Source organism: Hyperolius riggenbachi, chromosome 1, assembly GCF_040937935.1.
Source record: "Hyperolius riggenbachi isolate aHypRig1 chromosome 1, aHypRig1.pri, whole genome shotgun sequence".
NCBI classification, from domain to species: Eukaryota; Metazoa; Chordata; class Amphibia; order Anura; family Hyperoliidae; genus Hyperolius; species Hyperolius riggenbachi.
Window position 1 is genome coordinate 138,919,389 of NC_090646.1, and position 15,502 is coordinate 138,934,890.

The 15,502-nt window shown below is 41.2% G+C and overlaps 1 protein-coding gene across 1 annotated transcript in view; it reads right to left on the reverse strand.

The window, feature by feature from the left end:
• Positions 1–1,419: 1,419 nt before the first annotated feature.
• Positions 1,420–15,502, reverse strand: part of MSR1 (macrophage scavenger receptor 1) — a 72,554-nt gene continuing 58,471 nt past the window's right edge. Inside the window, exons 8-10 of the mRNA XM_068268630.1 lie at positions 13,087–13,212; positions 5,216–5,395; positions 1,420–1,690 (exon numbers count right to left, since the gene is read on the reverse strand). Of these exons, the coding sequence (XP_068124731.1) occupies positions 1,560–1,690; positions 5,216–5,395; positions 13,087–13,212 (437 nt within the window). The 3' untranslated portion in view covers positions 1,420–1,559. The remainder of the gene's footprint in view (positions 1,691–5,215; positions 5,396–13,086; positions 13,213–15,502) is intronic.

Below are 15,502 nucleotides of genomic sequence, written 5' to 3' on the forward strand. Positions count from 1 at the left end.
ACTGCCTGCAGCTACAGGGATGGGGGAAGCCTCATTGGGTCCCTGAGGCTTCTCCCTCCCAAGGTTAGTACCCCCCAGGGGACTTTTTCTTAGTACAGAGTCGCTTTGAAATGTTTTATATGCATTTCATGTTATATAAAGAAATGTATGCCTCAGGACATAAGCAGTCAGTGTCAGTACCCACTGCGCTCAGAACAACCATCTCATGAGGGCACCATCAGGCTGATTATGAGGAAAATTCAAATTAAGAATGTCCCTGAAGGGTTTTATTGATCACAATGCATTTCATGAGGGTTGATGTCCCCTCACTCCATCAGGTGCTAAACAATACATCAAATCAGGAACTCTAATATACTCTAATATATATACTGTACACACAAAAAACATCGATCACAATTCATTAGAATTAATAACATTCTGCTTTTCTGTCATCAACCAATCATTAAAACGTATGCAAATTAGTTTTTTCCAAGCATGCTATTGTCTGGGGATTACATATTAATTAATAATAAAGGTCAAATTTAGATGAATTTATATTTAAGGGACAGCAACCCTCATAAAACACGTTGTGATCAATTAAACCCCTTAACCCTACATTCACAGTGCTTGTACATAGTTACATAGTTATTTGGGTTGAAAAAAGACATACGGTACCTCCTTTACAATACCCTTACAAGGCACTAGCAATCTGTTTCTTTTTAAATTGATTGAATTAACAGCCAATCCAGGCAACCTATATTACGCCACTAGGTTCGTAATGGCAGATACAGCCATGAATGATTGTTCCTGGATGCTGTTACAACATACTGTCTGCTATCAGTAATCCTGGTGCCCTGGAAAGTATAAGGAAAGGGTAGAGCAAAAGCGTTGGCACTGCAGTGCTATAGGAGAAGGGGAAATGTCAGTGACATCTGCACATCACAGAGCCGGTCCTCTCAACATGCTCTGGCTCTGTTTTTAGCTGTATCCCTTTGGACAAGGAGCTGCCCAGATTCTGTAGCCGCCACAGAAGAAGGAAGCTGAATTGTGGCCAGAGCATGGCATAGCTTATGTGTGTTTCTGCTTGTCAGCTTAATATATTACAGTAGTAGTGCCTGGAAAGGTGACCCCAAGTTTCTGTGCTTGTAGCTGTAGAAATCTAGAGAAAAGCTGTGCATTTGTGATTGTACAGGAGGTCATCATGCCATGACAGCCTCTACAACCCCTATACCAATGTGTAACTACAAATTAATTATTGTATTAAGAGAAAAGCTTGCATGGATGCTGATGGGGAAGGCATTTAGGAGTTTAATAGTTTATGCATTTTGCAATGAACTACTAGATGTGGCATTTCTGACTATGTGAATTGCAGGATTCCATGTCATGTTCCATGTGTGTACACGCTGACACAATAATCATATCAGCAAATGCAAAGAGTACTTTCGTTTTAGGTTGTTTATTTCACTGCACAGCCTTGCAGAAAAGAAAGAAGTGGACATGTATTCATAAACCAGTAAAATGTCATAATTTGGTGTTTGGGAACAGTTGAAAATATACAAGAACAGGAAATATATATTTTACTAACGGCATTGCACTCCAGCATCTTCACGGTGGCTGCAGTTAGTAACTCCCCATCCTTTGAATTTACACCTCATAATGGAACTTTCAAATCCAAAGCAGTTAACATCATCCATCCATATTTTGCCTTTGCCTACAAAAAAAAAAAATCACTCTTATGGATGTAAATTATTTAGACGAATGTATATTATGACCACTGATCAGTGTTTGTAAGAACAAGGGGTCACTTTTTGGGATATCATACACCAAACCAATGGGAACCAATGATATAGTTGCCTGTACACTCAACTTCAACCTGCTTCTGTGACTTAAAGGACAACTGAAGTGAGAAGTATATGGAGGCTGCCATATTTCCTTTTAAGCAATACCAGTTGACTGGCAGCGCTGCTGGTCTATTTGGCTGCAGTAGTGTCTGAATCACACACCTAAAAAAAACATGCCGCTAATCTTGTCAGATCTGACAAAAATGTCAGAAACACCTGATCTGCTGCATGCTTGTTCAGGGTCTATGGTTAAAAGTATTACAGGCAGAGGATCAGCAGGAAAGTCAGGCAACAATTATTGCTTAAAGGGTCACTTAAGGATAACAAAAATGAGTTTTACTCACCTGAGGCTTCTACCAGCCCCCTGCAGCTGTCCCGTGCCCACGCAGTCTTGCTCAAATCCTCCTGACCCCGCCGCCAGCTACTTACGTTTTTGGCGACAGGCCCGACAGGCCTGGGAACGCGAAGCGCCCTCTATACTGTTATTGCGGACAGGAACATAAAGGATCACTCGCGTTCCCAGGCCTGTCAGGCCTGTCCCTGAAACCTGAAGTAGCTGCCAGCGGGGGCAGAAGGATCCAAGCGAGACTGCGTGGGCACGGGACAGCTGCAGGGGGCTGGTAGAAGCCCCAGGTGAGTAAAACTCATTTTTTTCAGTCTCCCTTTAAAAGGAAATAAATATGGCAGCATATGGCATTCCATATCCCTCTTGCTTCAGTGGTCCTTTAAAACACATTTTTAACACAACTGGTGTGGAAAGTTTGTACCCAATATTGTAAACAAAACTTTCTTTTACTGCATAGAAGTGACAGAAGACTAAGGAACGGCTGTAATTTTACAAGAGATCCAGTGACTGCTATATATGTGACTTGCCACAACCATGTTACAAAAGTCTGAAGGTTCACTAATCACTACTGTGTTACATAATAACCATTTCCTGTAGGACCAAATATCTGCCCTTTCCAATATTTCTGTGCTAATGGGCTTATATTCACTATATAAACTAAGTGTGCAAGCAGCTTTATGCAAATAATGTAAAACATGTAATTTGCATAACTCCCAATTATGCATGCAATGCCTAAGTTCCCTGCCTCACAAGCAGTGTAGGCATTGCCTGTGTAATTGAAGTTGGTCAAATTACTTAACATTTTACATGTGTGGAAAGCCTGGTACAAATTATGTTTACAGAGATAAACAGTCTGTTTGGCAGCACAATATGCATTAGGCACTATCACAAGTTGTGATTCACTTAATCAAGACACATATGGCCTGACACACATACAGCCAGTAAATTTGCAGTGTATGCTGAGTATTGTATTTGTGGTTGTTAATATCATGAAATAAGTAAGTTCTATCCAGGGCCGGATTTACCATAAGGCACTGTGGGCACGTGCCTACAGGCGCCTTGCGATGGAAAGGCGGCTCACTCCCCTCCCTGAGTACCTTCCTCCCTACGCAGAGTCTCAAGAAAAGTGTAAATATGAGCTCTTGGCATTCCACTGATGAGATCTCCCTTCAGCCAGGGGCCCCTCTAGCTACCTAATACTTGGGGGAACCACTAACTACTTAATACGGAGGGTACCTCTGGCTGCCTAATACCAAGGGGCACCTGTGGATGCCTACATCGGGAAGGGAAAATAAGTATAAATTATTTATACTTACCTGGGGCTTCCTTCAGCCCCATGAGGTGCGTGGGCTTCCAGTCATGCACTTCTACACATGCGGAGCACAGCCACACCCTTGCCGCACCCCCAAGAATGGGAGCGCGATGGGGAGTGTACCCGCTGCCGAGTGTGCGGCCAGCCAGATTACCAAGGAGGATTATAAGGGAACAGAGCTGCCAGAAAGGATGGTGAGGGACCTCATGGGGCTGGAGGAAGCTCCAGGTAAGTATAAATACACCAAGGAAAGCCATCTCAGGTTTCCTGTAACATGCATTTTATGGATAAGGTGTGAAAATATCACTAGGGGAAACTTTAGGAGAAAAAGTGAATTAGATTGGGCCCTACGTGTTGCATCTTTATTTTACACAGTTTTTCTGGTTTAAATGATAGTCAGTGAACATTGTACGCTTTGTAGGCATTATACAGATTTACACCACAATGCAGTTTCTTTTTATGGGGCAGTATCTGCAGTGTGATCTTTTAACCACTTCCACTCCCCTGGGACGAGTAACTACGTCCCTGCAAAATGCCATATGTCTGTGCAGGGACGTAGCTACTATGTCCCTTCCCACTTGCCCTCTCCCCACCCCCCTCCCTGCTTGCCCCTCCCCCCCGCGTGCCCCCACAATGGTTACCACTGCTAATCGGTAGCCAGGAGATCAATAGATGGAAACTTACCATTCGTTGATCTAACTCCCCGTGTGAATAGCAGCGGCCGTCTATAACACGGCGCCGCCATTCACAAAACTGATACTTACACATCCAGGTATTACTTACTCTTTGCGTAGTAATACTATGCATATGGAAGTTATGCGTGAGCACATCTTGTGGCCAAATAGTAAAATTACATCTGCACACTTTTTTATGACATTTTTTAACATTTAAAATGCACCCCTTACTTCACACACTCCCCAATAGTTACCAAAAAAATTGTTACCAAAAAAATGTAGGGACTGAACTTTTTTAATATGTACAGTATGTCAAGAGGATATACTATTGTTACTTTATAAATTATGGGCTTGTATTTAGGGATGGACGGAAAACTGAAAAAATGCACCTTTATTTCCAAATAAAGTATTAGTGCCATGCATTGTACTAGGGAAAAATTTTACATGTTGCAATAACCGGGACACATGGGCAAATAAAATATGTGGGGTTTAAATATGGTAGCATGTATTATTTTAAAACTATAATGGCCGAAATCTGAGAAATAATGAATTTTTTTCAATTTTTTTCTTATTTTTCCTGTTAAAACACATTTAGAATAAAATGATTCTTCGCAAAAAGTACCCCAAAAGAAAGCCTAACTGGTGGCGAAAAAAAAAGATATAGATTGTTTTGTTGTGGTAAGTAGTAATAAAGTTATAGGTGAATGAATAAAAGGAGAGCTGAAAATTGCTCTGTTTTTTAAACGAAAGGTGAAGTAGGTAGTTAATATGCAGTTTATATTATACAATTTTTCCCTTGTATACTGACTTGGAGATTATTTTGATTTGATGCTGATGAGTTCAGTGAGATGTGATTTATTTAATTTTAAGTATTTTTGCTTTGAATTTTTTTATTAGGACTGATTATTTACAGTACATGCCCCTTATACAACCCCATGACCGGCTGGATGGCTAGATGTCCAGCATCAGTGGTTTCTTAGATTCCTCCATCTTTGCATTTCTCCTACATGCACTAATCAAGAAAAATTATAAATGATTAGAACACTCTTTATGGAAGTCTTACCTTCACCAAAATAAGCAGTGGGGAACACCTGGACAACATCTCGGAATCCAAGCATCCTACACACCACTCTTCCTTCGCTTGTTTCCCAGTGATCATCGCATATGGTGCCCCACTCTCCATTGTGAAAGACCTCAACTCTTCCCTGGTATGACCTCGTAGAGCCAACAAGGCGAACATTGCCTTTTGCATTGGGGAATAAAGCAAGTGGAATGTAAACTATATTAAAATTATTCATAACAAATTCAGAAATAGGTTTGCTCATTTCCATGCAGGGTCAATATCATCCATTCTGTAGTTATTTTATTTTTGACCAGCCTAAGAAAAATGATTTTTTTTTTTATAGGATACCTGTACAAAGGCAATAATACAAAGACATCAAAATAAAAAACAGAAGGGCCTATATGCAATTCACTTTTTCTCCTAAGATTTTTCCTAGGAGATAATTTTTAACAATAACAATAATATTTTTATAGCGCTTTTCTCCCTGGGGACTCAAAGTGCTGTGAAATAGGTGAGTTTTTAGCCTTTTTTTAAAGCTGTCCAGAGAAGGAGCCTCTTGTACTGATTGTGGAAGTGAGTTCCATAGAGTAGGGGCTGCATGTTCCATTTAGAATAATTTTTCAGCACTTTGCAATTGGAAAAGGACCAAAAATGAGGTCAAAGGGTACTATCAAAACTATTTTAAGTGCTTTCTTGCTTGCCGGTGATTTAAGCGGCATTTTTTCTTTTTTTTTTTTTGCTTCATGCCATTATTTCCAATCATTGGTCATTGACTGTGAATCTGGAGCTTGCATTGAATCCAGTATGAGTATGGTGATGTGAAGAGCTGGTTAGGCTTACTCTGAAAATAATAATAATAATAATATACCCCTTTGGATAAAGCCTTGTTTGCATGGCGCCATTCGAGACTGTATATAGTTCAGTGGCCGTAGTTATCAGGCCACATATACTTGTATTTCTACATACAGGTGCATTATGAGAATAAGATGGAGGAGTTGTAATAAAAGGTGATTTATTTTTGGGAGGAGTTGTGTCTATGTGCTAGCAGGCTTTTCATTTTTATATTGTATACATTTTAAAGTGGACGGTATGTATTTTATATAATTGTTGTTTATTGGTGCATATACCCCACATCTTTTTCCCCTTCCTCATTGGTTGTTACTAATTGCATATGGACACTTTTAAACCACCGGCAATCAAGAAAATACTCAAAAGAACTCTGATAATACTTTTTTTCAGCAACTTTTAGGTACGTTTTCAATTGTAGAATGCTTGAAAGTAATTTTAAAGATAATATAAGAATTATCTCCTAGGTAGGAGATAACTCAGGAGAAAAAGTTTATTGCATATGGGCCAAGGTGCCGACTCATGCAACTTCTTGTCCTTCTCGTTAGGTGCCCTAGAAACCCTCACAATCTTTTAATATAATTCCTATGAGTATGTAATTTCAGAGCGCGCCCAGACTGGTGCTGCTGCTCTCTAAGGCTGCTCCAGACATTACATCTCATTTCTGCTACTTTAAACCTCTTAATGGAAAGACTGGACCGAAATTTCAGTGGATTCTAATGTATCACTTCTCCAGCAACACCTATAACCTTTCAGAACACCTGGATTACTTGGGATGGCAAAGATTTAAGCTGGATTGGATCTTCCTTGGTATCACACACTGCTGGACACTGCACACCTTCCTTGGAATTGACCTGAGACCTTAAAGACTTTCTGCCTCTTTGTGCCCACCCTCTCCCATCCTGTGAGTAACTTTCATCGATTATCTACAGCATCTATGCTCAATAGACTATATTTTTCTACATATATTATATATTATATCTTAAAACTCCTAAACAAAGGACTTTGTTTTCAAATCCATGCTGTCCATCCATACATCTCTGTGTAAGGACAATTCAGTCTATACAGGCCCTTTGATCTCTGCAGGATACCAGCCACAGCTGTGAAAGTTCACACCTTGACTTTAAATAGGGCCTTTCTTAGCAGGAGCCCTGAGCTGTCTCTTGTCCATCCTGATGTGTAAACATCAATATTCAGCACAGACACTTCTAGCTGTATACCAACCAAGAAATATATATCCAATTGACAAATCAACAATAATTCTACTTAAGTCTGTTGGAATCTACAGAAAGACAAAAGAGGATCCAGGGGACGTGGGAAAAGACATTATTCGCTGCAGAACCAAAATAACTCTGTGACAAAATCTACAGAGTACACCCAGCCAACAACCCTAATAGCTCCAGCACAATCCAGCAGAGATGACAGCCACACATCTGGAGACTGTTCCCTCCTGGAGTCCTCAATCTCAGACCTCAGCTCCCAGGGTAGCTCCATCAAGGCTGTCCTCTGCAACGTCAGATCAATAAACAACAAAACAGCAATCATACATGATCTAATAGAGTCTTCTGATCTGGCCTGCCTGACTGAAACCTGGCTTTCTGAACCTGTTGGCCCCACCCTGGAGGCAGCTGTGCCAACAAACTATTCCGTGATATACTGCAACAGGAAAGAACGCAGGGCAGGAGGGGTTGCACTTTGCTTTAGATCAGCTTTGAAAATCAGACCACTTACTGTAGGTCCTACCAACTCGTTTGAATGCTTGGGGGTGCAACTTTCAGCTGAGGAAAACATTAACATATTGCTGATCTACCGCCCACCAGAAAAATACTCAGACTTCCTTGAGGAACTTGTAGACCTCCTATGCAACCTAACACTGGAACACCCCAGATGGATTGTTCTTGGAGATTTCAATACATGGGTGGACGACTCCTCTTCACAATTTGGAAAAGAGCTACCTCGTGCCTTACATGAACTGGGCTTCCTCCAATCAATCAGCTCTGCTACTCACAGGAAAGGTCACACTCTGGACCTTATATTCCATACTGGGCTGTCAATAGCCAATGTGGAAATTAATCCTGTTGCCTGGTCAGACCATCACACTATCCACGTCTCCCTCTCAATACCAGCCGTCAAACGCCAGGTCAAGAATCAAATAAAATATCGCCGCTTAAAAGGGCTAACACCTCAACATATCCGAGATAACCTTAGCTTTGATGAATTGACTGACTCCAGCTTGGACCCTGATACTCTGGTGTTAAAATACAACAAATGTGTGTCCTCCACCTTTGAGACCATTGCTCCTCTGCGCACCAAATATCTTACTCCACACCATCATGCACAGTGGTTTGATAACGCTATAAAAGAGCTGAAAAGACGAGGCCGAAAACTTGAGAGGCTGTGGCGCAAATCTAAGTCCCCAGAAGACAAACATGCCTTAATCTTCCACTTGAAGAGCTACCAAAAGGTAATCATGGGAAAAAAATCATCCTTTCTATCACAAGAGATTGCAAATGCAGTTAACAAACCAGCCCAACTGTTCCGCACAGTGGAAAAACTCTGCAACCCAGCATGTCAAAAACTTAATATCGAGTCTTCAAAGGACCTCTGTGACCAATTTGCCCATTTCTTCACAGACAAAGTCTCAGCTATAAGGTCCGCCATCCAACTTACAGCATCTGAGCCTAATATAGCGCCGAAGACCATTAGCAGAGACAACGTAACACCTTGGTCAAACTTCAAAGAAATTGATGAAGAAGTCACATCAAGCATCCTCCTTCACATCCGCCTAACTACCTGTGACCTGGATCCTGGCCCAACACAGTTCATGTTGAACTGCCCCGACCTGTTCGTACCGGTATTCCTCAAAATTGTTAACTGTTCCTTACAATCAGGGATATTTCCTGCTTTACTGAAGGAAGCAATCATCAGGCCTCTCCTCAAAAAACCCTCCCTGGACCCAGATGCAATGACCAGCTACAGACCTGTCTCTAACCTCCCCTTTCTGGGCAAGCTAATTGAAAAAGCTGTATACCTCCAGCTAGAAGCCAGAATCCTACAAAATAACAGTTATGACCCATTCCAGTCTGGCTTCAGGAAACATCACAGCACTGAAACTGCCCTCATCCAAATATGCAACCACCTGCTCATGGCAAGAGACAGAGGAGAGTGCTCGATCCTCATACTGCTAGACCTTTCTGCAGCCTTTGACACAGTTGACCATGACATCTTGATAAACAGGCTACAGGAATACTGCGGCATTGATGGCATAGTACTTCAGTGGTTCCAATCCTTCTTGAGTGGCAGAACCCACAAAGTGTCTATGGGGCCCTTCCTGTCCACCCCTGTAACACTTAAGTATGGGGTGCCCCAGGGCTCAATCCTCTCTCCCCTGCTTTTCACAATTTACATGCTACCGTTGGGAAAACTAATCCAAAAACATGGCCTGACATACCACTGCTATGCATATGACACCCAACTATATCTTTCCTTCAAGCCTGGTGTGACAGACCCAACTCTAACTATAAACGCCTGCTTACGTGAACTACAGCAATGGATGAATGACAACTGGCTGAAACTAAATGCAGACAAAACTGAAGTCCTTCTGATTGGAGGGCAGAGCATGATAACAAAACAACTTAACTGGCAGTCTTCACCACTGGGAATAGGAGGCACAGATCTACGCAGCTCTGATCATGTGCGTAGCCTGGGAGTTCTAATTGATGGGGATTTAAACTTCAGAACTCAAATCTCTGCTGTGGTGAAATCATCCTATTTTCACCTGAAGAACATTGCAAAAATCAAGCACCTCATACCCCCAGAAGATCTGCCAACCTTAGTCCACGCCTTCATCACATCCCGACTGGACTACTGCAATGCTCTCTACACTGGCCTTCCAAAAAAGGTCTTGTACCGCCTACAGCTGATACAGAATACTGCTGCCAGACTGCTAACCAACCAACCCCGTCACTGCCACATAACGCCAGTCCTGCATTCCCTTCACTGGCTACCTATAGAATGTAGGGTCCTATTCAAGATCGGCCTACTGACATTTAAATCCCTGAATAATCTAGGCCCTGGATACATGAAAGATATGTTACAGCTGCGTAGCAATCCCCACATTCTCAGATCCACAGGTTCTAATAATCTAGTCATACCCAGAGTCCACTTGGAAACTTTTGGTCCCAGAGCCTTCTGTCATGCTGCCCCTACGTTTTGGAACTCCTTACCTCAACAGATCAGGACAGCCCCATCCCTGGACGTGTTTAAATCCAGACTGAAAACCCACCTGTTCAGTCTGGCATTTGCAGAAATATAACTTTTGTTGTGTGAATACTTCATCCTACTAATTACTGAATCTGAGAGAGCCTAAGCGCTTTGAGTCCTATGGGAGAAAAGCGCTATAGAAATGTTATTGTATTGTATATTGTATAATGCCTTCCTGTGCTCTGCATAATCATATGGAATAAGGGTTGGCTACTTAGGCACCAAACATCACCTTGTGGAGTGGAAATGAAGCAATGTTGTCAGTAGGGATCGACCAAGACAACATTTGGTCAAGACATAATGTGAAAAAAAAAGTTTAAAAGACAACATAAAGACTGGATGTGTGAGCTTCATCAACCAATCATTGTATACTTTAAAGCAGCAAGGTGCTGTGGGTAGTATGCCAGGAAAAAAAACACACTTATAAGTACTACTTGCTCTACTTACTCAACAGATGTATTGTACTGTCCACATTTTGATTTCAGTGAACTGATACATAGGAAATAAAGAGAATTCTGTTCCTGGCATTTGACACTTTGGTTCCCTCTGACTGAAGCCAATACTGATGTGATTTCCTCCCTTAATCTTTTTTTTGTCCTCTTAGAATCTCTGTCATTGCTAGCTTGCTTTGTAAACACTTGAGAGCACAGCACCATAGATTGTATTTCAGTCTGTCACACTGAACTACACTCAGCCAATCAGAGAGGAGCAATAATGTGGGAGGGGAGATGATGACCTTCCTTCTTGTCGGCAATGTACCAAAGAGAGGCTGACAGATAAGATTTATTATAGCAGAAATATTTCTGAATAGACTGGACTGCTTGCGCTTCAGGGTGCAAAAAAAAGTGGTGGTTGGGTGGTACAAACAAATACAGACCATGGTCTTTGTTTTTTGTTTTGTTTTTTACTTTGTTCAAACGGGAGTTGCAGCCAAACAGTTTACCTCCTGAAATCACTCCTAATACATTTTTTACATATCAATCAGGGGCTTTGCAGATGAAAGATTGAAAATATTTTTGCTTCTCTTTTGTTGTTGAAAGACATTTGGTGTAAATAAACATGATGTCATGATCGGCAATCAGCGTGATTAACGTTCATTTTTGGGTCTAATGGAGATTTCTACAATACATGATGGACACAGGGGTGCTGCTAATTTTGAGACTATGATTGTTTCCCGGTCCATTTCTAAGCAAACAAACATTATCATGTAATGGTAAAAAGTGTTACAATTGAAAAAAAAAAAAAAAACTTTAAGGAGGATACATTTTAGAGTCGAATTATTTCTTTGGCGACACAATTTACTTTTGTAACCACTTATTTCTCCATAGTCAAGTATTAGGAGTTCTGGCGCGTCACATACCATGTGACCCGATGTCACGTGTGTGGCCGCACACGTCATTATGGAGCTCCGTTTAGACTATTTAGGCCAACTTTATTCACTATCAGCCAGCCTCCTTTAGAAGCAGCCGTGCTGCGACCGCGTCAGGTGCTTCTCCCGATCTACTGTCCCACATATCCCAGTAAGGCATCCATTACTTTGGGCATGATTGCTCTCTTCATCTAATTGTTTACATGCAATTTTTTGTACGCTGCTTTGCACTATTTGTACACAGCGCTGTGTGTGTTGTATGTGCATGTGTGTCCCTGCGGTTCTTTGCAGCGGAGGCACATATGCACGTAGCTGCACGACACACAGTGCATATTATTATATTTATATGATTAATGTATATATTTTTCTGCACAGGAAACCTTCCCTTTTTTGCACTTTATTACTGTTGCACATGCATTATATAGTTCTTAGTCACTTTTGTCAGTTTTTTACTGGCCTGTCATATATATTCCTTTGTACACAAGGTTTTAAGTGGACTAGTTTTGACCCCACTGTTTTTTGCACTAGCAGCACTTTCTTTTTGATTTTTGTGCTTGCTGGGGGATTTATTAAACTAATTATATATAATCTCTGGGGACAGGATTACTAATTATCATTCGTTCTAATTGGAAGATTTTAACCATATTTAAAAGTTTGTATTTCTGATATGTATTGTTGACCTCAATAAAATTGATTTGGTTATTTTTGCACTATATGTGTGTGAAGCCTTTATTATCATTTATATTGTAATTTCATTTAGTTTGGCCTGAATTGACCCCTTTTTCTTGAGTGTTATTAAGGCCAAAATCTGTCAAATGCGTCAATTGGACATTCGGGAAAGATCCTCATCAACAGTGATCTATCGCATACGTGGCTGTAATGACGTTTGATATTGTAATAACCGATGAACAAGATGTCCCCCTGGTGCTTGTGAAGTGTACAATCTCACCTGTCACGCAGCCACAACTTTTGGCCAATTTGCCGTTACACCAGGCGCATATGTGTGTCATTACCATGTGGTGCACAATCTCTATGGTACACGATCTACATGGTGGCACTCTGGGGTGACAGCTGCGGAAGCCAAGAGTTGTGGCAGTGTGACATACAAGATTTTATACTGCATCAGAGGGACATTTACACTTGGGGGATGGCCAAGCAGGCGGCAGAGGTGGCATTACTAGGCCAATTCCTGATTCAGATTCGACAGCTCTTGCTCATTAAGGAATCTAAATAATCAGCAGCGTGTTATATTTGCTCAGAAACAGGAGTACTTGAACCGATCAAATGCATTTCCATTCTAAACAAAGGCATCTCTTCCGATAATCTTCACTCATCACAAAGTCTCATTTGCCTTATGCTGAAAGGTCTCCAGTGACTTAAGCTGCATACTCACCTAAAGACGCCAAATCTTGTGTAGTAGAAGAAACTGGAACATGTGTAGTAAGTCCTGGGAGACTTTCTGTTCCCATTTTTCCCATGTCTCCTTTTTCTCCCTTTTCTCCTTTTGCTCCTGGTTCACCTTTAGAAGTAAAGTAGTTTTAATAGACTGGTAAATGAAAACTTAATTAAAATATCCAAAGCAGCCTAGTAAAAAGGAAAGTTACACCAGTGCTAAACCTGTTTTCCTGCCCCATGTCATGAACCATATGGGTTGGTTTTGTTCAGGGGGTGGCGCACCATGCCAGACCGGCTCAGCTGTTCTGGCAATACTAGCCTTATCTGCTTGAGCCACAGTGACATCTGAGACTGCAGTTGCTACAGCCACAAGAATGTGATTATCATGTCCATGCACTCAGCCAGGTGCCACGTACAGTCACATGTACGTGTGCGCTCCCAATGGTCTTAGAAGGAAGGATTGGTGGAAGGTGACATGTCCCTTGAGACAATCCTTAGCTGTTAAGAGAGAATGATTGCTGTTACAGCTAGTAACAGTGATCATTCTTAAAAAATGAATGCAGGAAGTAAATGACTTCCTGTAACAATTGTGCGCACGTGTATGTACACGCACACATGTGCTCCCCCTTAGCAGTGATTGGTCAAAGGGATCATGTGATCCCTTGACCCCTTTGGATACACTAATTTGGCCGAGAGGTCACGTGATCTTGGTCAATCAGTGTCAGTTTTTACAAAAAAAAAAAAAATATGTAAATATAAAATATTAAAAAAGTGTTCAAAAGCCCCCCTGATGCCTTCCTCCCCTCCCCTTCCCAGCAAGGCAGAAGTGATTGATGCAAGTAATCATGGGGTCCCTGAACCTCTTCATGTGCCTGAAGGTCCGTACCCACACTGCGATTTTTGCAGCAACATTTTTGCAACTGCCGAGTTTTTTCACAACTAATGATTATTTTCACGTGATCGTGTACGAGTTAAATGATGTTTAGCTATGTGCGGCAGTCGCGGCCGTCACGATGGATCACTCGCTTAGATCCTTCTTGCCCTCCACGATAATTTTACTGTGATTGTTTAAACAATCGTTTAAATGATCGTTTGCGCCTTTGTTACTGTGGTAGTGAAGATGGATCGGGGCACAATCGCTGATTGCCACTGATCCATCTTTACATGGCTATTTATCTTATACTGCAATGATGACTTTTACACCCAGAGTAACCAAGCAGCTCAGGATGTCCCAAAACCAAGAAGGCAAACCACACTGAGCTTTTGCAGCCAGTAACAGTAATCATTCATAAATACAAGTAAATATGTTGGGTAAGTAGTAAGGCTGTGTTGAAATGCACATGCAATTTCATGCAATGTGGAATCACACATAATACTTTTCAATGGCAATCCACACATTCATTTTCCAGACGTAATTCCCACATGTAACAAAAACTCTCCGTCACATGAAATCGCATTGCACGTATTATTCCCTTAGACTGGTAGCAGGTGACAGCAGTCTATGGTGGACAATGAGCAAAGGAAAATGCCAGTATTTTCCATGGTTACAAGTGTGACCTCTCCCTAACTGTGCCTCTCTCACAGAAGTTCTGTGTTACCACAGATCTGTGTTCTGAGGTGACAGGAGCTGCTGTGAGGGGTCACGTAAATTTGAGCACACTGCCCACTGATAAATGTGGGTGCTGCCAGAGGTGCCCATGTACAGCCCTGCTAGTATCAGCTATAACAGTAAATTTGAGTGCCAGAGTTGCATGATAAAATAGCCGGCAATGAGAATTCCCACTATAGAAATTGTTACTATAAATATAGCTGCCATAAATATAAAAATAGCAGCAGGCACCTTGGCACCCATTGTATGTATGTAAGTATGGTGCAAAAATACTTTGTGAAAAAAAAATCTGAGTTAGGCCTATTTTGCACGGGGCATTGAACTGTGTGCTCAGCAATCAGTAACCAGGCAGCAGTGAGTAGTTATCAGGAAGCAGTGAGCAATTGCTAGGCAGCAGCAAGTAGTTGTGAGAGTTTGAGAGGCTTTCCACTGCCCATGGAAAAGAGGCCTAAATGTCCGGCTTGATTCTCAACTAGCCATTTAACTGTGGTAAGTTGAAGAATAGATTTTAGGGTGTTTTAGGGTTGAGGTCTATGTCTTGTGAATTCTTTTTAGTGATAAACTGGATCAAAAGCAATAACAATTTTTTTATATATATTTATATTCTATACCAAAATAAAAAGCTTGTAAAAAGAAAACTAAGCAACATAATTTAAAGTAGAGTATATAAATTGTTACCTTAGGAACGCAGCTTTTTAAATATGTACGACATTACTGTTATTACTGACATATATTGTATGACATTACGGATGACATTACTATTATTTTTTGCAAATAAGGGCTTGCAATTATTGCTAGGGTACAA